The sequence below is a fragment of the Gossypium hirsutum genome, chromosome D09 (genome assembly GCF_007990345.1).
Source record: "Gossypium hirsutum isolate 1008001.06 chromosome D09, Gossypium_hirsutum_v2.1, whole genome shotgun sequence".
Lineage (NCBI taxonomy): Eukaryota > Viridiplantae > Streptophyta > Magnoliopsida > Malvales > Malvaceae > Gossypium > Gossypium hirsutum.
In genome coordinates, this window is record NC_053445.1 from 41849590 (window position 1) to 41872293 (window position 22704).

The 22704-nt window shown below is 31.1% G+C and overlaps 1 protein-coding gene and 1 long non-coding RNA gene across 2 annotated transcripts; one reads left to right on the plus strand and one right to left on the minus strand.

The window, feature by feature from the left end:
• Window positions 1-792: 792 nt before the first annotated feature.
• Window positions 793-2620, minus strand: LOC107892890 (uncharacterized). Its single transcript, XR_001682656.2, has 3 exons — window positions 2474-2620; window positions 1955-2028; window positions 793-993 (listed from the first exon to the last, which is right to left on the minus strand). It is a non-coding gene; the product is annotated as an uncharacterized lncRNA (long non-coding RNA).
• Window positions 2621-12249: 9629 nt separating this feature from the next.
• On the plus strand, window positions 12250-17595 carry LOC107891288 (1-acyl-sn-glycerol-3-phosphate acyltransferase 2). Its single transcript, XM_016816034.2, has 11 exons — window positions 12250-12590; window positions 13157-13279; window positions 14014-14053; window positions 14186-14259; window positions 14437-14496; window positions 15000-15077; window positions 15244-15402; window positions 15970-16095; window positions 16507-16599; window positions 16821-16907; window positions 17012-17595. Exons 1-11 carry the CDS (start codon window positions 12510-12512, stop codon window positions 17252-17254), a joined length of 1164 nt encoding a protein of 387 aa, XP_016671523.1. The 5' UTR covers window positions 12250-12509; the 3' UTR covers window positions 17255-17595.
• The last annotated feature ends 5109 nt before the right edge of the window (window positions 17596-22704 follow it).

Sequence of the window (22704 nt, forward strand, 5' to 3'; positions counted from 1 at the left end):
AATCATAGGGAAAAACAAAGGGCTTTCCAGTGTAATCAACGTAATTTTTTTCTCTATTTCCAAGCAGTCGATATTTTTAACCTTTCATTCTTATCCGAAGGCTGACGCCGAGGTGGACACAAGAGGGCTCTCAGGCGGAGAGTGGATGTTCCGGCACAGTAGAGGTCAAACTCGAATTGGCGCAACAACTATTGTAGTTATTAATGAGTGGTTTAATAATGGCAATCGTTATCACCCCGAAAGGAGCATCACCTTACTACACTGCAATAGGCGTTGCCCACCTGAGAGTCTGTAACACCCCCTAACCCCAAACCATCACCGGAATAGGGTTACGAGGCATTACCGAACATATCTGATAATTTACAATAATTCTTAAATAAATATCAAGCATATTAAGATAAAATCATAAATTCATATAAAATTACAAATTGACTTTTTTTTTATAAAAATTTCGGCAGCATTTCTACTTACTTTTACACTAAACCTCCTGCAAATAAAACCATAAATTTTTACAAACATAACCAATTCAGCCAATTCAACCAATTCATTTCATATTCTTATTTTCTATTCTAAATACATTCTAATCAAACTCACTTTTTTTTTATAAAAATTTCGGCAGCATTTCTACTTACTTTTACACTAAACCTCCTGCAAATAAAACCATAAATTTTTACAAACATAACCAATTCAGCCAATTCAACCAATTCATTTCATATTCTTATTTTCTATTCTAAATACATTCTAATCAAACTCAATTAATTCAATATTAATTTAAATTTATCAATGTACTAATTAATTTGGAATGGATAAATTTCTTTCATTGAAATTCTCAGATTTATAATACTAACATTTTTAGCTATTTATATTCAAAACATAATAACGTTTATACACATCCTATGTACATGCCACATTCTAAAAGAAAAGATACATCACCAAAATTTGCTGAAGTCGGGTCTGGTTTTGGATGCTGGCTCAATACTTGACTTCTACAACCTGCGCACGGAAACAACCGTATGCTAAGTATTTTTATACTCAGTGGTATTACCATAATTCAAATTATAATAACAATAAAGAATTATAATTACCAAGCATGTAATTATCCAATTTCTTAAATATCAATTAATTCATAAACTTTCATTACTTAACAATCACAGTAAAATTTATAGTTATTCTTCAATTTCAATCACATATCACATGTAAAAATTTCAATCACCCTCATATTCAATACTACAATCGATCAAATTCATTTAATTTTCTCATTTCAATTATCCACCCCATTAACAATCTGGACTTTGACGGATACACGGATTCCAACCCAATCACACCAGTACGGCACATTGTGCCTAAAACGGTACATAGTACCTGATCAGTATACGACACATAAGTGCCTGAAACGACACACGAGGTGCCTGATACGACACACGAGGTGCCTGATATACGACACATAAAGTGCCTGATCGGCAAAGCCGATAAATCCCGTACTCTTCCAAATCCTATGGCATGCCAACTATATCCGACTTAGCTCGACTAGTTAATAGGGTATTTAAATTCTCAATTCTCTTCCATTTCCAATTCAAGATCACTTTTCCACTTTCTAGTCAATTAACAATTTAATACCAATACATATTTCAAATAATCACATATAATCATATTTTGATTCAATTCAATTCACTTTTCTATCAATACACAATCCACATTTTCACACATATTCATAAATTAATTCACTTTATTTAATTCATATTTTAAAATTCATTTTTCAATCAAATTTAAATCACTAATACTTTTTAATCAATATACATTTCAAATATTCACATATTTCCATCATTCAATTTAATTTGATTCAATTCAAGTCACTATTATCATTCCAATTGCTTACCTAATTTTTACTTACCATGCATTTTAATTAAAATATAACAATCAATAATAAATAAATTTGAATTATAGTAATACAAACCCGAATTTTGCTCAATTATTCCTCAATAACCTTCTCCTTTCCTTTGTGTGCCGATGCCTCGAGTTCTTTGTTAGCTACGAAAATAATAATAATTTACACCATCACTTACAACATTAATTTATAATAATAATAGAATTTCTATCTAATTTATACTTTAATTCTAATTTAATCCTAACTAAATTTATTTACTTTTCCAATTTAATTCACACTCTATTTCTATTCAAATTTCATCCAAACTAAATTTTATCTACTAATTTCTTCAGCATTTTTCACTAATTTCGAATTTCCCTCAATTTAATCCCTAAAATTCAAAACTTATAGTTTAGTTCACAATTTAATCCTTTTATCAACTCTAACTAGAACTCTATCAAATAAATCATCAATTCCATCATTTATTCAACATAAACCCTAAAAAAAATCTATTAACTTTCAAATTTTCAACTTAAATTCAATAGTATTTCACTCTAGGGTTCCAAAAAAAACATCAAAATGAAGAGAAAAGGACTAAATTTAGCTTACCAATTAACTTGAAGCTTAAAAATCTCAATTTCCCCTTTTCTTTTCTTTCCTTTCTTTCTTCCCCTGTTTTTCGTCTCTTTCTCTGTTTCTTTTCTAGCTATTCTGTTTCTTTTCTTCTTTGTTTCTTTCTTTTACTTTATTCCTAGTTAATAATAATAATAATAATAATAATAATATATTTTAATATTATTTACTTAAATGATAAGTAAATATGTAATAATTACTAATATATGTATTTCATTTTTCCACATGTCTTCATATGCACCATACATTTGTCAACTTTTTATTTATTTATTTATTTAAAATATAATAATTTAATAATACTAATTTAATAATAATAATTTAATAACATTTTTTAACACATAAAAATCTCAGATTTTTATACTTATGCGTCTCAAATTTGGCAATTAGCATAATTATCTATTTAGTCCCTATTATTTTCTTTTAATCTATAATTAAACTTTCACTTCTATTGTAATTTAATCCCTTTTTGCTAATTATTCCTAATTAAGCTAAATTCACCTATCTAAAACTTAATTAAACACACAGCTAGTCTAGTAAATATTTCTAATAATTATTTTCAAACTCAATTTACTAAGACGGAGGCCCGATAATATACTTTTTCGGTGCTTGTGAATTTTAGGTCATTATAGAGTCCTTCTGCGTCCATGGCGATGTTGACATTCGGATAAGAATGAAGGTTAAAGATATTGGCTGCGTGAAAATGGAGAAAAAAATTATGTCGATTATAGCAGGAAGCCCTATAGTTTTTCCCTATGATTATGCCCTCAAACTTCTATATGGTATTTATAAGACAACACATTCGAGTACCCGAAAAGTTTGAGCTCGTGCCCACATAATGACCATCAACTAGCTCCCCCATTATGTTTTGATCCATGAACTCATAATGGTCGTCAATCAAGGCCTTTAAGTAGACTTCCACCGTGACCGGATAAAGCAAAATCACCCCAGAACCTGACTTCCACAGGATAGGTTTCCGAGGTAATGGTCCAATCTCGGCAGGATATATGAAATGTGTAGATATTGGAGAGATATCAAATCATCGGCGTCTCAAGAATACTTCAAACCGAAAATTTTATTAGTGACGAAATTTTTTAACACTGAAACGGGGGAGAAAATCGAGAGAGAAATATTGTAAAGTGAAGGGATGAAGACCAGAAGAGATGATAGGTTTAGGGATGATAGAGTATGGAGGGAGAGCCCCCTTTTTATAGGCGCGGGGGAGGGGTGAGATTACAAAAGAAAAAAACCTCGTGGTTGAAAACGTGTCGCGTGAGAGGCGTTTTCATCGAATATCTGAAAAATGTGCTTTAGATCTTACTTGGGATTCTCGGGGTCAGGGCACTTTTGGTAGAATTTTAGTGGAAAGATTTGAAGCACTAAAAATGCCTTGACCTCAAGAATCCCTTGTAAGAAGCACATTTTGAAGCACTGAATATCTTTTGAAGCACGCGTCTAATGAAATTAGGTGATCTTTGAAACGCGTTTTTAAATACAAAAGAGCGTTTCATTATTATTATTCGATGAAAGCGCATCTTCTGAATCGCATTTTGAAGCACGCCTTCCCTCTCTCCTTGTTCTATTTTGCTATTAAAGGGTCAAAGTATTCAGAACTTAGACACGGAGCAAATTCATATCAAATATTGAAGAGTTGCTGTAACAGCCAAATTTTTCAGTGGTGTCGGAAACAGTGATTCGAGATCACTAAATCCGACGAGTAAGTTTAGAAATTTTAACAAATAATAATTATAGGCCAAGCGCGAACTTAAAAGAATTATTTTTAATTAGTGAATTTTGCGATTTTAAAAAAAATTAATCAGGTAAATTTGGTTGAAAACGAGGTATTGAGACCTCGAATTTATAAACCGAGCCATAAATATTTTTATAAATATTTATGGAGTGTTATTAAGTTAGTATTAAAGTTTAAAAGGCAATTGGACCCAAATTGTATGGGCTGGACGGTTGGGCAAGAAAATCAGCAAAAAAGACAAGGAGAAACAAGGGCAAAATGGGAAATTTTGCAAATTAAACATATAAAACAAGACAAATTTGAAAAATCTAGAGATATCATCATTTTTCTTCAGCAAAAATGCCATGGGAGGTCTGAAAGCTGCGAGTTTTTCATACTTTGACATATGTGAGTTCAATTCTTACCCTTTTCTTTGAGATTTTTATGTTTTTTTGACCTTTACAATTAGGTCCAAGTGTTTAATTCATTAGCTTTTGATTTTATGAACAAAATTAAAAGCTATCATTGATAAGTGTTAGCTATTTATGATGAAATAAAATTAATTTTAAGCTTTGATTTTGTTGTTTGATGATTTTATCAAGTAATTTCAATAGAAATTGATTTTAGGACCTAATTGTGAAAAAGTTGTGAATTAAGGTTTAGTGTTAAAATTCTGATTTTTAAAGATTGTGTAATAGTTTAGAATGATGGAATAAAATGTTAATTGAGAAAAATTAGCTTAATAGATGGGCTAATTGAGGAAGGACTGAATTGTCTGACCTTTGAAATTTAAAGGAAAAATGGTAATAAACATCTTGAACTAAAACAATATTGGACAGCAGAAGTAGACTAACTTTGAAAAATCACCATAAATTGTAGAAATCGAATTAGAAGATGAATAAAATATGAAATTAAAGCTTATTGACTCTAGTTTTTCATAGAAGAAACGGTGTAAGCAATGGATTTGTAAATTATGAGGTATAATGAATTTTGTGAGATAATGTTAGAATGAATTCGGGTTCCCCTGTTTTGACTTTGGAAAATCACCAAAAATTGGATAAAATTAATTAGAGTCTCAAATTTATATGCTTAGAATCCTTAATGAGTCTATTTTCAATAGAAATCAATGGGAACATTATCTGAGTTTTGTACTGTGATATAATTAATTTTTAGTGAAGAGAGGTCAGAACTGTTGGATAGTGAAACAAGGGAAACTTAAATGAATAAACTGTACTAATTGGCTAAACCAAAAATTCTTAAAATTTTATGGTGGAATTATATGTGAGTCTAGTTTTATGGAAAATTTACGGATCTTAATTTTGAGCTCTGTAGATCGAATTATAAATAATTGAGTGACTATGACTCGTGTGAACAGATTGATGTGAGTATTAATAAGTAAATTGTGAAATCATACTTAAAAGAATGTTATATACATTAAGGATGTGGAATGGAGAGGAGGAGGAGGAAAAATATATATGAATATTCAGTTAGCATAGCTAATTTGCATGTTTTAAGCTCATGGACTAAATTGAATAAAAGTAAAACTTTAGGGGGCAATTTTGTAAAAATGTCAAAATTGACTAAATTGAAGGGAATAAAATTGTTTTATTATCTAAATTAATAAATTGAATGAAATTATCAATTTAAGATTGGGTGAAATTTGGGAAAATGGTAAATTACCAATATGCCCTTAAATCTTGGTATTTCTGCAATTTAGTCAGGTAGGTTCGGATACCCTGAATGAGCATGTAAATATGAAAATTTAAGTATTGTATCGTATTTTATATGATATTTTGAATTGAATATATGAAAAGGATGTTACATGAAACATGAAAATGAATACTAAATAATATAAATTAATTGAAGTTATTCTGAAAATTTCGGTAATGCCTCGTATCCTATCCCGGTCTCAGGTACGGGTATGGGGTATTACATTTAATGGTATCAGAGCTAAGGTTTAGCCGGTTCTCGGACCGAACGTAGTATATGTGAAGTCTAGAAATACATGCCATTACATAACTTGTGATAAGATAATGTAATATCTTCCAAGTCTGCTGAGATTTATTTTACTTAAAGATAGAGATACTTTCCCAATCGAGCTAATTACGATAATGATAAAAGCGATACTCAAATATATGAGCAAAAGTAGATTATGATGAGTCGGAACTCATAAAGGTATGAATAAATGTTATATTTAAATTTATGTGTATAGTAAGTAAAATTTTAAGGTAAGTATTAATATTGAATTGAATTTGTATGGATATATGTGATTGATGTGGAAATAGAATTTTGGATATATGTTATATTTGAAAATTTTATTGATTGGGAATGTGATGAAATTGATATGAATATGTGATTAATTGAAATGTGTATTGATTGGAAACTGAAAAGTGAATTGAATACCCTATTAACTGTACTGGACTGAGTCGGATATAGTTGGCATGCCATAGGATTTTGAGAAGGGATTTGGAGATGAGATTTGGATATGCTGATGTTTATATCCTTCGGATTTATCCGAAGAGGCACTTTGTGCTATTCTGGTGTGTTTTGGATGGATTATATTATTCTGGTGTGTTTGGGAGGATTATATGATACTGGTGTGTTTTGGAGGATTATACTGGTGTGTTTTGGTTGGACATTTTGGTGTGTTTGGATGGAATCCGTGTATCCGCCAAAGTCCGAGTCTTGTTAATAGGGGTAAATATGAATATTAAGTGAAATTGAAATGAGAATTGAATTCCCTATTAACTTGTCGGACTAGTCGGATATAATTGGCATGCCATAGGAACTGGAAGTGTACGGGATTTGTCGGCTATATTGATCAGGCACTTTATGTGTCGTATTTCAGGCACCTTGTGTGTCGTATCAGGCACCTCATGTGTCGTTTCAGGCACTTATGTGTTGTACACTGATCAGGTACTACGTACCGTTTTAGGCACAATGTGCCGTACTGGTGTGTTTGGTTGGATCCGTGTATCCGTCTGAGTCCGAGTTATGTTAATAGGGTTGAGTAAATGAAATGAGAAAATCGAATGAATTTGATCGAATAAATTATTGAAAGTGTGAAAAAGTGGAATTATGAAAGAAATGTGAATTGTGAATTGAAATAGAGATATGAGATTGAAAGCTTGAACCAAAGGTTCATGAATTGATTAAAGATAATATAGAGGATATATGATGCCATTTGATGAAAGACTATTGCCGAGATATGAAATTAAAGCATAATTAACACATATGACTTATATTGTTACATGTTTGATGTCTATTATTTATTATAGTATTTATAATTTGAATTATGGTAATACCACTGAGTACAAACATGCTCAACATACGATTATATTATTATAATTCAAATTATTTATTATTATTAAGTGTTAAATCCCTATCACTCCATATGGGATTCAATTCTATTATGTTTGGAAAAAGAAGTCGATGGTGAAACTTACATGAGACTATTCTTCTGTCTCTTCCGGTTTTCTCTGAGAAATCATTTGGATATTTATTATTATTTTCGTATGAGTTATGTTCTCGGATTTCTGGTATGGTATCGTATTTTGGAGTTCTTTATCTCGGTTTTCCTATCACTCTTATTTCGTAAATTATCGATCATGATTTATCCTTAAAGTATGTTCTTTGGTTTATGATAACTATGTCTATTATGATAAGACTATCCGTGTCTGTTTGGCATGTCTACGATGTTATGTACCCAACATGTTTAATTAAGTAAATTTTATTCAAAACTGAATAAGTGTGTGTTTATGTACACTTGGTTGAATAAGTATGATTAGTAAGTTCATATGGCTAAATTTAATGTTATGATATGAAAATTTCATGAATGATATAGTATATTATTGCATATGAATGTCATTAAACTGTGATAGTTGTAAAATGATATTTGAATAAAAGTACAAATTAAGTAGAACAACGGATTTGGGTACTTTCGTTCAGTGGCTAAGACGAATTGACAGAAAAGACCATGGTTGGACCATGGCATCAATGTGATATGTGATCTGTGTAAGACCATAGCTGGGCTATGGCATCAGAGATATGTGATTACGTGTTTCCATATAAGACCATATCTGGGATATGGCATCAGTGTGATATGTGATTCGTGTAAGACCATGGCTGGGCTATGGCTACGGTGTGTGATATGTGACTATGTGCAAGACCATAGTTTTACTATGGCATGATGAAAACAAAGTACTCAATTCCGAAATGGTTCCCTAAATTGATTAAGAAAGGTAAGTGATAAATGGACTTAAAAGATTAAAATTGATTAATTGTTGATATTGAGCTAAACTAAGTGAATTTATTGTTTGAAATTGTAGATGGCAGAAAATATTGATAGACTATATAAGTGTATAAATTTTCTTGAAGTGAATTATGTGAAAACGATGATGTTATGTATGAATGTCAAGTCATATGTGTGTAGTTATGAGAGTTAAGTTAGAGGCTTTACGACCTCACCTCCTTACCAGAGTTGTAATTATGAGGGAATAAGTGAGATTTTGATATATGCTCCGACACTGTATGCTACAGTCTAAAGGTTATTGGGAAGAGATGTTTGAGATTAATTCGGTTGTGATTCTGAGAAATTTTGTGGAAGTTTTTCATTAGAGTTGAAAGCAACTTTTTCTGGTAAGATTTTCGGGGACGAAAATCTCTAAAGGGGGAGAGTTGTAACAGCCAAATTTTTCAGTGGTGTCGGAAACAGTGATTCGAGATCACTAAATCCGACGAGTAAGTTTAGAAATTTTAAAAAATAATAATTATAGGCCAAGCGCGAACTTAAAAGAATTATTTTTAATTAGTGAATTTTGCGATTTTAAAAAAAAAATTAATCAGGTAAATTTGGTTAAAAACGAGGTATTGAGACCTCGGATTTATAAACCGAGCCATAAATATTTTTATAAATATTTATGGAGTGTTATTAATTTAGTATTAAAGTTTCGTTAGAAAATTTTAACGTTTGGTTAGTCAATTAATTAAAAAGGACTAAATTGAAAATAGTGCAAAATTTATTAAATTGTGATTAAATAGTTTAAGTGATTAAAAAGGAGGGATTTAAAAGGCAATTGGACCCAAATTGTATGGGCTGGACGGTTGGGCAAGAAAATCAGCAAAAAAGACAAGGAGAAACAAGGGCAAAATGAGAAATTTTGCAAATTAAACATATAAAACAAGACAAATTTGAAAAATCTAGAGATATCATCATTTTTCTTCAGCAAAAATGCCATGGGAGGTCTGAAAGCTGCGAGTTTTTCATACTTTGACATATGTGAGTTCAATTCTTACCCTTTTCTTTGAGATTTTTATGTTTTTGTGACTTTTACAATTAGGTCCAAGTGTTTAATTCATTAGCTTTTGATTTATGAACAAAATTAAAAGCTATCATTGATAAGTGTTAGCTATTTATGATGAAATAAAATTAATTTGAAGCTTTGATTTTGTTGTTTGATGATTTTATCAAGTAATTTCAATAGAAATTGATTTTAGGACCTAATTGTGAAAAAGTTGTGAATTAAGGTTTAGTGTTAAAATTCTGATTTTTAAAGATTGTGTAATAGTTTAGAATGATGTAATAAAATGTTAATTGAGAAAAATTAGCTTAATAGATGGGCTAATTGAGGAAGGACTGAATTGTCTGACCTTTGAAATTTAAAGGAAAAATGGTAATAAACATCTTGAACTAAAACAATATTGGACAGCAGAAGTAGACTAACTTTGAAAAATCACCATAAATTGTAGAAATCGCATTAGAAGATGAATAAAATATGAAATTAAAGCTTATTGACTCTAGTTTTTCATAGAAGAAACGGTGTAAGCAATGGATTTGTAAATTATGAGGTATAATGAATTTTGTGAGATAATGTTAGAATGAATTCGGGTTCCCCTGTTTTGACTTTGGAAAATCACCAAAAATTGGATAAAATTAATTAGAGTCTCAAATTTATATGCTTAGAATCCTTAATGAGTCTATTTTCAATAGAAATCAATGGGAACATTATCTGAGTTTTGTACTGTGATATAATTAATTTTTAGTGAAGAGAGGTCAGAACTGTTGGATAGTGAAACAAGGGAAACTTAAATGAATAAACTGTACTAATTGGCTAAACCAAAAATTCTTAAAATTTTATGGTGGAATATATGTGAGTCTAGTTTTATGGAAAATTTACGGATCTTAATTTTGAGCTCTGTAGATCGAATTATAAATAATTGAGTGACTATGACTCGTGTGAACAGATTGATGTGAGCATTAATAAGTAAATTGTGAAATCATACTTAAAAGAATGTTATATACATTAAGGATGTGGAATGGAGAGGAGGAAGAGGAAAAATATATATGAATATTCAGTTAGCATAGCTAATTTGCATGTTTTAAGCTCATGGACTAAATTGAATAAAAGTAAAACTTTAGGGGGCAATTTTGTAAAAATGTCAAAAATGACTAAATTGAAGGGAATAAAATTGTTTTATTATCTAAATTAATAAATTGAATGAAATTATCAATTTAAGATTGGGTGAAATTTGGGAAAATGGTAAATTACCAATATGCCCCTAAATCTTGGTATTTCTGCAATTTAGTCAGGTAGGTTCGGATACCCTGAATGAGCATGTAAATATGAAAATTTAAGTATTGTATCGTATTTTATATGATATTTTGAATTGAATATATGAAAAGGATGTTACATGAAACATGAAAATGAATACTAAATAATATAAATTAATTGAAGTTATTCTGAAAATTTCGGTAATGCCTCGTATCCTATCCCGGTCTCAGGTACGGGTATGGGGTATTACAGTTGCACTGCAAGTGTCGTTTGCATTTCTTTGTATAACCATCTAAAGATTTTTTTTGTTCTAAATATCTAATTCGTTTTAAATTGAAATGAGTTGATGAGTGAAATCCATCGTTTACTACAGCGGGCAAATTTTCATTACAGAAATCAGGATCGTATTTGCAAGAGCTCAGTCTGTGGAATTGACTTTCAACCGTACCATTCAATTGCGTGAGCTACGAACTAGAGTGAGGAGAAAAGTTGGGGGTTCGAGTTAGGGAATAATTTCGAGCTTGCAATGTAAAGGCCAAATAAATCATTATGCCAAAAGTTTTCAATGTAACTCACTCTTAGCATTTGCCCTTTTAACAAATGAGATTTTGTTTGAATGATAAAGTATAGATGTTAAAAGTTACACAAGTTCAAATATTATTATGTATGTATATTTACCATATAAAGAATATAAAATGGCAAAAACAACCTAAAATACAATTTGCTTTGTAAAGTAAAACTATTTCGTATTGAACCAATTGAGTTGGTGCAGAGTTGACTCGTAATATCAACTCACTGTGCACCAACTCAGTTAAGTATTTAATAAAATACAATGTGGTTGAAAAAAATGTGTAACAATTATATTTATTGAAGGGTGAACATTTGGTACACTGTTAGTGAATTTTTTTATTCAACAAACAGTATTAAAAATTAAGATGTGTCTTTATTTTTAAATAATTTATTATAGCTTATAGGATACTTGTCAACCCCTTGCTCTACTTGTGGAGTTTAAAAACTCCATTAATAGTGTATCAAATATATTTCATTTATTAAAATTTGATTTAAAGATTAAATGACTTTATTAACTTTATTGAAAATTATGGTGTTTTGAATTCGAAGACTATGTTTGATGTCACAAAAAAAAAATCCCCTCATAATATTTATTATTTTATAATTTTTTTAAATAATTGCTTAACTGATTTAAAATCTGGTTAAAAACTTAAATTTCAATTGAGTTAAAATCCAAATTAAAATAACCCAACTCAGATGCCTTTAAATAATGCTATAATATAAAAATATATTTAATAATAAATTAAATTTACATTATTATCCTCCTTTTTGTTTTCTTTTTCTTAATTAAGAGTATTAAAAAAAAATCAAAATCATATAAGAAATGTGAAAAAAAAAATGATTGCAAAGGTCCCCCAACTTCCCAAATTAATTTTTTCCTTGAAACGGGAACAACGCCTTTAAAGCATTTTTCTATCTTCATTTCAGTACGTCATTTTCTATTATTCTATCTCTTCACACACTTTCACAAATATTGTTATTACTCCATTTTTTAATTTTCTATATTTAAATACATAAAACAGTATTGTGGAGTCTATTCTCACAATATAATAAAAGGGGTAATATTTACCATAATCCTCTCTTTTATTTGTAAATTAAATCTAAAATTTCACTGCTAACCCTCCCTTTTCTGCGAATCTCGGTCGCTCCTTTGGCTGTTCTGTCCATGGCGATTGCAGCGGCAGCTGTTATCGTCCCATTGGGCCTTCTTTTCTTCATCTCCGGCCTCGCTGTGAATCTCATTCAGGTTCTTATTAGGGTTTTTTTTTTTTTAAATTTGGTATATTTGCTTTTGTTCTAACTTCTTAGGGAATCTGCCTCATATTTTGATTTGATTGAGTGGATTTTTCTTTTCATATTAGCTGTGGTTGCATTAAAGAAAATGGCAGTAAATGGTTTTCTCTGTTTCTTTTTTATTCGATATTTCTTGAGCTGAGATTATTAATGAGCTTGCATGTAATCTAGTAATCTGGATTTTGTATCTCCTTTGCTTCTTAGCTAATAAAATTTACTAAAAAGAAAATTAAATCAGAATCTTTAGGTTTCAGCTTGATGAAACCTTCGGCTTTTTAATTTTTCTTTTACCATGCGTACTTGCCTTTTCTCACGATACCATTTAATGCTAAAAATGAGATTAAAAAAGTCCATTTTTTTGTTGGTTCTTTTTTTAAGAAACCATAATCCACTTTGTTAGACAAAGTTGGTTCAATTTGATTAGTTGGCCGATGTGTAAATCCTTCTTCCTTCCTTTCTTTTCATCTCTTTGTCAGTGACCGTTTTTAATGTTACGCAATGTGATTTTTCTTCTCTCAGGCAGTATGCTTTGTTCTTATTCGACCACTGTCCAAGAACACATATAGAAAGATCAATAGGGTATTGGCAGAGTTGTTGTGGCTGCAACTAGTTTGGCTGGTTGATTGGTGGGCAGGCGTTAAGGTGCTAATGAACTCCTTTATTTCGTTATTTAAATCATTCATTTTAATGAACTGGATATTGCATTTTTTGGCATTTTTGAATCTAGTATAGTCTAATTCTGAAATCCTTTCTGAGGTGTTATAGATGCTGAAACCATTTCTGATATGGCAGTTTATGATGATCAAATGCCTAAATGCTTTGTGCTTCCATTTCCAACTATACTAGTAAGAAGCTTGTCTAAAAAAATGATCTTATTGGTAAGCACTAACACATGGAAGCCGCTAAGGTTTTCGCTGCATCCTTGGACTCTGAAAGTTCAATAAGTATGACTAAAGAGTTTGCCATCTCAACTTGAAATAGGATGTTACTTAGACAAAGGTGTTAGAAAATGAGCTTTTTATGCAGTGTTCAGATGTTCATGCCTCTAGTGACTGATAATTCTATTTACTGTTAGACTTTAGTTGGTTGAAGTCTTTTGTTCGACTAGTATCTTTGACGTCTATAGGCTTAAAGATTGGGCAGTTTCAGTTCGTCTAGATAATTATGCAAATATGAGTTGAACTATTATTGTGAAGTTTTGTGACTTTTGTCTTCTCTAAGGAGTGATAGGTGTTTCTGGACATTGGTTGAGGTGTTAATTATGGGCTGTTAGCGATCCAACTTCTATTAATGTCCAAATATTGGTATCATGGATGTTATACCTTAAGTGATCTCCTAAAAATGAGCTTTTGATCTTTGAGACATTTTATTTGCAGATTGAAGTGTTCGCAGATCATGAAAGCTTCAATTTAATGGGTATGTCAGTCTTTTTTTTTTTTCTAGGAAACTTATTCTCAATATTCAAGCTAAGTGGAGAATTGGCATTGTTGGATTTTAAACTTTTCTTGTAGTGGTGTATTTATCATCTAATATTTTAAAAATTTTCAGGTAAGGAACATGCCCTTGTCATATGCAATCACAGAAGTGATATTGATTGGTTAGTTGGATGGGTTTTAGCACAGGTCTGTAATTGTTGTATTCCAATTCAGAATATTTTGCATACTGTTTATCTGAGATACACATTAAATTGTTTTTTTCCTTTGCACTGGTCGGAAATTTGCTATTTTGGGTTCTAACTTCATGTTCTTTGTCTCTTAAAATGCTGTATGGCTAAGATACAATTGAATTTTCTTTTGCAGAGGTCAGGTTGTCTTGGCAGTACATTAGCTGTAATGAAGAAATCATCAAAATTCCTGCCGGTATGTGTTGGTGTTATTCTGTTGAAGTTTAAGATTTGAATTCATGACAAATTCTTTTTGTTTCAGCTGATATTTAAGCTTGGTCTTTGAGGCCTTACCGTGTACATGTTATTTTCAACACATTTGCATATGCTGCAGACCTCCGGTGCACAAGTTCATGCTTGTTCATGTGTGAGGTGTGATAAGGCAGTAATTATATTAATCTGCAGCAAGCAAACATAAATGCTATTATTTTCTGAATGTAAAAAGAAAATTTTGGTCAAACCTCATCAGTTCTACCTTGTGTTAGAATAGCTTCTACTTTTAAATTTGGAGTAGGGTTTGCAGTATGGTAATTGAAGTCTAGGTTTTTTGCTTTACCCTTTGGGCAACCCACTATGTTGTGTTTTTATTGCATACTTGTGATTAACAGTTTTTATCTTTTAAAATTTTTTAATAGAGAAGCAAATTGGGTTATGCTTTTGTGTACTTATGAAGAATAAACTCATGATTGATATGTGCAGGTCATAGGTTGGTCAATGTGGTTTTCTGAGTATCTGTTTTTGGAACGAAGCTGGGCCAAGGATGAAAACACATTAAAGGTAAAAGTTTGCTTTCAGTTTTGGGTGCACATGTGTCAAAATCACATATTTATACACATATACATGACCATAACTTTTGCTTTGTTACTTGTGTATTTGTGCATGCTTGTTTTTAATCTACCCGTACTGATCTCAATTTCAAATCTTGTGGAAATTGTATTTGCAGGCAGGTATTCAACGTTTAAAGGACTTCCCACGGCCATTTTGGTTGGCACTTTTTGTAGAAGGAACTCGGTTTACACAAGCAAAGCTTCTAGCAGCTCAAGAATATGCAACCTCACAAGGATTGCCTGTACCTAGAAATGTTTTAATTCCTCGTACTAAGGTCAGATTATTGCTGCACCCATTTTCTTGAATTCCTTCTTAGCTCAAGAATATGCAACCTCTCAAGGATTGCCTATTCCTAGAAATGTTTTATTCCTCGTACAAAGGTCTGATTCTTGCTGCGTCTGTTTTCTTGAATTCCTTCTTACCTTTTTTTCTAGTTGCCTTTTTTAGGGATATGTAGGTTTCTGAATTTAGATTTTGGTATTCAAGTTTGTAGCTTTCTTTTTGTGCAAGAGTTGCAATATTTCTATCACCTAATAGTATTCTGTTTAAGCTAGGTAGATTGTGTTGCAACCCTATGCCAGCGGCATCTTCCAATGCAAGTTTTTTGCTGTTTCGGCACACTTATTCAATGCTAGCCAGCCTGAACCATGATAAATCTGTGCACTTTCACATATTACTCAGTTTTATACTTGAGAGTCAATCATGTTAGACTATGTGTTACTATTCTCACATGTAATGCCGAAGTTTATCTTTTTGCTCATGAGTCATGACCACTCATCTCACCTGCCTTACTAACTGTAATTCTATATGGAAAATAAAAACATTATCTCTGTTGCTTCAGGGTTTTGTTTCGGCCGTAAGTCATATGCGTTCATTTGTTCCAGCTATTTATGATATGACAGTGGCTATTCCTAAAAGCTCACCTTCACCTACAATGCTTAGACTGTTCAAGGGACAATCTTCTGTGGTAAGTCGGATTTCAAGTTAAACATCTTTGCATAATTATGTGTCCATACGAATGTGAAAATTGCTTTCGCTTTGTTTCATATTGATAGGTCCTAGGAGAATTTGCTCCACGGCTTCATAATTTGTCTTTTGTCTGATCTTCAGAATCCATGGAGTGAAAACCAAAAGTTTGTGTCTTTTGACTCTAGAAGTTGCTAGGTTTATGTGAAGCAACTGAGGATATAGTCTTAGGTTCATTCTGAAAATGTATTTGTTTTTCCCTTTTCTTTTCCCATGGTTGGAACATGTCATTTTGAAGTTGTGATGATTAAACCTTTATATGCCATTAATCTCATCTATCTTGGTTGATAACTTAATGACTCATTGCTCTCTTAGGTTCATTCTATTGATGAAAATAAACGGTTGCTTGCAGGTGCATGTGCATGTCAAGCGGCGTCTTATGAAGGAACTTCCTGAAACAGATGAGGATGTTGCACAATGGTGTAAAGATCTTTTTGTGGAGAAAGTGAGTATTATTCATCTAGTGCTGTAGGATGGTGCTACTAAGTGTTCTGGTTTGCATGTCAGATGATCTTATGATTGAAAATGAAAAGAAGGATTAACCTTGAAACTGTTCTGTATCTTTGTCTTTTATTTATTTCTTGGCTTAATGTTTAACAAGGTTTGTTCTTGTGCATGCATAAATTTCCTACTAATGGTTTTGTTTCTATTTGATTTCTAATGTAGGACAAGTTGTTGGACAAGCATATAGCTGAGGACACTTTCAGTGACCAACCATTGCAGGATATCGGTCGGCCTATTAAATCTCTTCTGGTGAGATTGTTGATGCAAAATTAACCAATCTGCTGCTGTGTTATTTCTCTTGGTTTTTGGTTCTGGAACTACATATGATAATAATATTCTTATTTATGAATCAGGTTGTTGCTTCTTGGGCATGTCTTGTGGCTTATGGAGCTTATAATTTTCTGCAATGGTCTTCACTTTTATCATCATGGAAAGGGATTGCATTGTCAGCAGTTGGGTTGGCTATTGTTACCATACTCATGCAAATCATGATCCTATTCTCACAGTCTGAGCGTTCAACTCCTGCTAAGGTTGCACCTGGGAAGCCCAAGAACAACAGTGAGAGTTCAGAGGCAAGACGAGACAAGCAGCAGTAGGTCGAGCTTTTCCTCACAGGAAAGTTGGTCTGGAGCCATATTTTCATAACCCTAAAATGTGTACTCTGTATCACTTTCACTTAGCAATCAGTATGTTTTCGTTTTAGACATACTATCAGGTTTCAATCCTATCTGCATGCCTATTGGTCATCATCAAGGATTCAAGTGGAACTAGCTTGTATGCATATTATCAATTCTTTGTTTGTTTTTTTTTTATGGTAAATGGAGGGTTTGTTTACCTCGACAGTGTTTCGAAGTTGAAATGGCTACAATGTAGGGGCTTAGGCTACTGTTTCTGTTCTGGAAATTTCCTTTTTATTTTCATAGAACGGTTTTTTAAATGCTATTTGTAAAAGACATTTAAGGTTTTTTTTTTATTACTTTTCCTTCGTTGGACTCAGATTATGAAATGAGTTTGCAATTTCACATTTTAAAATCGTTTTCTTTGCCATGCAATTCTGGGCTTCCCTATGTATATTTCAATCAAATCTTGGTCAGGTATATATACATGGATAATTCAGGGTTTGCTTAATTACATTTTCTTATTTCTTCAGAAATTTGTTTCTTATTTCAACTTTAGCAATTTATAATGTTCCTTATTAAGTTCTTAAACATGGATACATTATGATAAACATATGTAAGTTTTATAAAATATAAGTACATAATACATAAAAATAAGAAAATGTTACTTTCAAAAAAGGGAGAAAATTTTATATGATTGAAGATAAAATATGTTATAATATTTATACAGTATATTGATAATTGAAAAAAGGGTGGCAAGAATCATTTTAAACGATTTTGTATTTTGGTCAAGCTTTTAAGAGTTATATTTTTGCTTAAATGCTCCAAAATATTGAGTCAGCCTGGATTGAATAGTCAAATATGCTATATGAGCTTTTCAATGTTCAAAACTTGACAAAAAAAAAAAAAAGAAAAAGAAAGCTATAAAAAGTTGATCTATTATGTCAGAACGTACTATCCTTGATGTTGAAATTGTAAATTATGGGGTAGAAGGAGAAGTGTGCGTGATCGGGAGATAGATTAAGAGTTAGTTTAGCATTATTTCTTAGAAGTAATTTTGGAAAAAAAAGTACTATCGAGATAAAAGCATTGTTAAATAAAATGCTTTTGAGATTTTCAAAAGTGCCTTTTTTCTTTTAGTCAAAAGCAAAAACAAAAAATTTTAGCTTCTACTCAGAAATACTTTTTGATCCAAAAATATTTCTGAGAAGCAATACTAAACCTGGCCCTAAATCTTCTTAAGTATACTCATTCTAGTTTATCCTCTTATTCTATATGTCATGCTTTCGTATTAGTAATAGAATTGATGAGCTTTGGAAGATTCCAATGGCTTTTAAACATATGATACTTTCTCCCTTCCCTATATGCCATGTTATTAAAAAGAGAATGGATTGGTTATTTTATAAATCAAGGCAGGAGGATTATGATCATCTTTTTTTCTTAACTCTGATTTTTGCACCTCTCATCTAATCTGAAATCCTGCTATTAAAGAATGGATTAGAGATCGTACACTTGCTTTTCATCTGAATAAACATGAAACTCAGATTATATGTACAAACAAACTAATCCCATGGCTGCATCCTTACTCGATATTAAAACCAAACCACCCATCAGGATTTTATTTAATCATAAAGTTGAAGCTCTTAGCACTGTGTATTTCACTCAAGTTTAAATCGCTTTATGTAAATTATGTATAACAGTATAAGTTTTCTTCAAATTTATTCTCTGTTTAAGTATACTCCCGTCTAAATCCGAAGATATTTAGTAACTTATAATTTTAATTAAACTTGTATTATTTATTGTTATAATTGTGATTTAATTCGTAGTCTCAAATAATAAAGAGACAAAGTTGAAGCTTTGTAAAAAAGAAAAAATACAAATCAATAGATCTTAAATTTAGTGGGATTTGAGTTGATAACAAAGTTAAAAATTATAAATTATTTAGATTTATTTTAATTTTAAGTGCCAAAATATATGATATATATTATGATTATAAAAACCTGTGAATTTTTGATATAGTTTAGGAATTAATTTTGATTATAGTAATTATGTATATTTAAATAAGAAAAAAGATGATTGAGTGAAGCATAATAAAAAGTAGAGGCTTTTGTGCGTAATTGTTATTGAGAGCCGTAGAACCACAAGAAATTATATTAACAGATCCAAATGGAGATATGAACAATCAGAGACAAAAGTCAGGATATTATTCACACCAAATAAAATAATGAAATTATTCCTAATAATTCTTAAAAGGCCGATAGATTTAAAAACTTTGAAATATGCTTTTATTAAACGGACACGAAAAATATCAATCATTCAACATTTTCTTATTGAGGTTTTGATGTGCGATAAAAATCGTTTCGAAACTGGTAAGGTCTCCAATGATTAGATTCTGCAAGTAATGAAGTTCTTCAAATATTTTTATAAATAAAATAGAATTTGATTTTTTTATATTCTAGTAAAGCTTGAACTATTTGATGCTGGAAATCGATTTTTTTTTTTATGGCATAAAGGTTATCTGTTTGATCTCACGACAAAAATAGAGAAAAGAAGAAGAAATTAAAAAAGAAAGAAAGAAGATAATTGGACTGAATGGATAAATTGCAATATAAGTCCCTACGTGTTTTCTTATTATTTTTGTAAGGCCTTCCGCCTGTCTTAGGTCCCTCTTATTTTATCTTTATTTGAAATTACGAAATTTCAGCATACTTAATTAGAACATTTGCCTCTACATGTTTTTTAAGATAATTTTCAAGGGTTTTCTTTTTTAAATTTATAAGTTTAGTCCTCCAAGGTTTTAAATGCTTTAGAATTTTGAAATCATGGCTTGATTATTTGCCCAATAACTCCCTTTCTCTCCACATTTACTATAAATCTTGAAATGTAACTTCTTTTTCCCCATTATTCATTATTTTCAAACAATTTTGAAGTTTTTTTCCCAAAATTTTACATGGATGTGTACTTAATTTTAAAATGCATTTGCAAACATATAATATTTTTAAATCTAAAATGTTAAAAAATATTTAAAAAAAATTAAAATTGACATATCACTTTATCAATAATATTAAATCTAAATTGTTTTAAAAATGATTAAAATAAAATTTTTGCATGCATTTTTAAAACTTTTTAAAATTTTTTGAACTCCTTTATATTTAACGCTCAAAAAGTTAAAAAAAATCAATACAATATAACAAATAATTTATCAAAAGTTTTAGAGATAAATCTCAAAACTACAAATGAACTTTAGATTAATGCGCAATTTTATGTAAGAATTTTGATTTTGTGCGATTTTATACATTAAAATTTGATTTTATCTAATTCTCACAAATTATGAAAATAATTACCGATATAATATCATTTTATGTTTATATATTGCATCCACTATTATTTTCAAGTTACAATATCATTCATTAGCTTCATGGATTCTACCGGATTGTCGTATCAAGAATAGATGGTATGCACAATGTATGTCCATCTATTCTGCAAATATGTCCCCTGATTAAGGTTGAGGTATTTTGTGCATAATGTAGTAGTCATTTTCATCTTCAGTTGACTTCATTAAGATGTATATATTGCATCCTTAATTGCAATGTATAACTATGTAGTTATAAGAACCCTAATTCTACTTTGAAAATGAATAAGAGTACACTTATGTGGTGGTATATAACTTATGTATTGGATAGTTCTTCAATGCAAATATATAACCCTAAACGCTTATAATTTTTTTGGAATTGTATTCATACCGATTTTGCGTCCTTATTTGCTTTCTTAATATCATAATCTGTGTTTTGAGTTGCAAAACTTAAACATAACTTAAAAAATTTGACAATTTCGATAGTCGGCAAGTATACACAATTAAAATTGACTAAAATCTTTAATAATGAAAAGAACCCCCATAATCAGTGATGCTGATGCGATGGATGTGTCTTACAATCCGATGGATGCATATTTTGAGGTGGATTACTATGCAGTTGACCTTGGTTCTATGCATAATTGTCCCCCGTTATTGAATTTAATTGTCAATCGAAAGTAATCTATCTGTACACTCAGCTACCCTAATGGAGAGAAATGATAAGGGATTAGGGGCTGAGTTATGCTCAGACTAATTTGATCGAAAAGCTATGTGAAACTTTGGATTTGTCAAAATCATTTCCATCGCTAGAGTCACAATCGATGACAAAGGGACGTATGCATGACCTGCTCCATCACCTATGTGTTACAATGATGTAGCAAGATGATACCTAGATGAGGCAGAAGCGCTGAAATGCCGCATAGGTGGCTCCATATACGTTTTGACTGGTTGGGATGCACAGGAACGACGTTGCTGATGTGATCGTCGCTGGCTTGATGGTATGTCCCGTTCTCATACTATCAGATACTACTCTGTTGGATAGAATCGTCCACTAAACAATTGCATAGAGGACTTTGAGCCTTGGAGATTACCATTTTGGATAACTTCCCCAAATATGCTCCATTGAGCTCATATGTTCCATATTTTTATCCACTGTGCATGCTCAGTCGGCCAAATTTATCATGTTGCCCCCTTAGATCTATACCCTACATAAGACCAAGGTCTTGGATCTCCCTCAGGATTTCTTGCATGAACACGAACTATCGTGTCACTTGATCAATTTGTTGGTACCCCACGATGTAAAAGCATATAACGGGCACTAATGCCCTAAATAATTGATACTCTTCAAGCACATTCTCCAGGATATATGCAAATGAATCTTCCTTTAAGTACGACATCCATCAAGACTGCACAAATAGGAAAAAAAATAGTTTTATATTAATTCACATAAACAATCAATCTTATAGAGCATTAATCAAACTTAAACATACATCTATATCGGCTCGTCGATTAATCTCTCGACGCATTTAAGTGAAGTCCCTCATATAGCATGTATGGTCTAACCGACCTCTAAACCTAATGCAAAATTCAATTCAAAATAGAATTATTAGGGTAAACTACGCTAATAGTCACTCAACTATTAATAAATTTTTTTTTTGGTCACCCAATTATAAAAAGTTACAAAATGATCAACCAACTATTCAATTTTATCTTTTTTGGTCGCCAATTGGCTAACGACGACAACTTTTAAAATTAACATAACAATAACTGATGGGTGTCGATTCCACCAATATAATCCTACGCCTAATTTGCAAATTTAAGCAGTATAGGGAGTAGGGTCGATCCCTCAGAGACTGGGTTTACTGCAAATTGTTGCTCTCTTGACCAGATTTATGTCGGGGCAGTTGTCGTGCCCAAGAAGTTCGGGGGGATAAAATTTGAAACCTGAAATAAATAAATAAATTGCGTAAAAAGTAAAAGCTGAAGACAAAATAATAAAAACAGTTAAATAAATTTGAAGAGAAATTAATTAAACTTAGCCCAGCTTCAGGCATGAGTTTTTTCTCGTCTTTGAACC

Bases quoted from the DNA above. Each gene is read 5' to 3' on its own strand.
- LOC107891288 (XM_016816034.2), top strand. From the start codon at position 12,510: ATGGCGATTGCAGCGGCAGCTGTTATCGTCCCATTGGGCCTTCTTTTC. The intron at 16,096-16,506 runs GTAAGTCGGATT...GGTTGCTTGCAG, and splicing joins TCAAGGGACAATCTTCTGTG to GTGCATGTGCATGTCAAGCG. The intron at 16,600-16,820 runs GTGAGTATTATT...TTTCTAATGTAG, and splicing joins AAGATCTTTTTGTGGAGAAA to GACAAGTTGTTGGACAAGCA.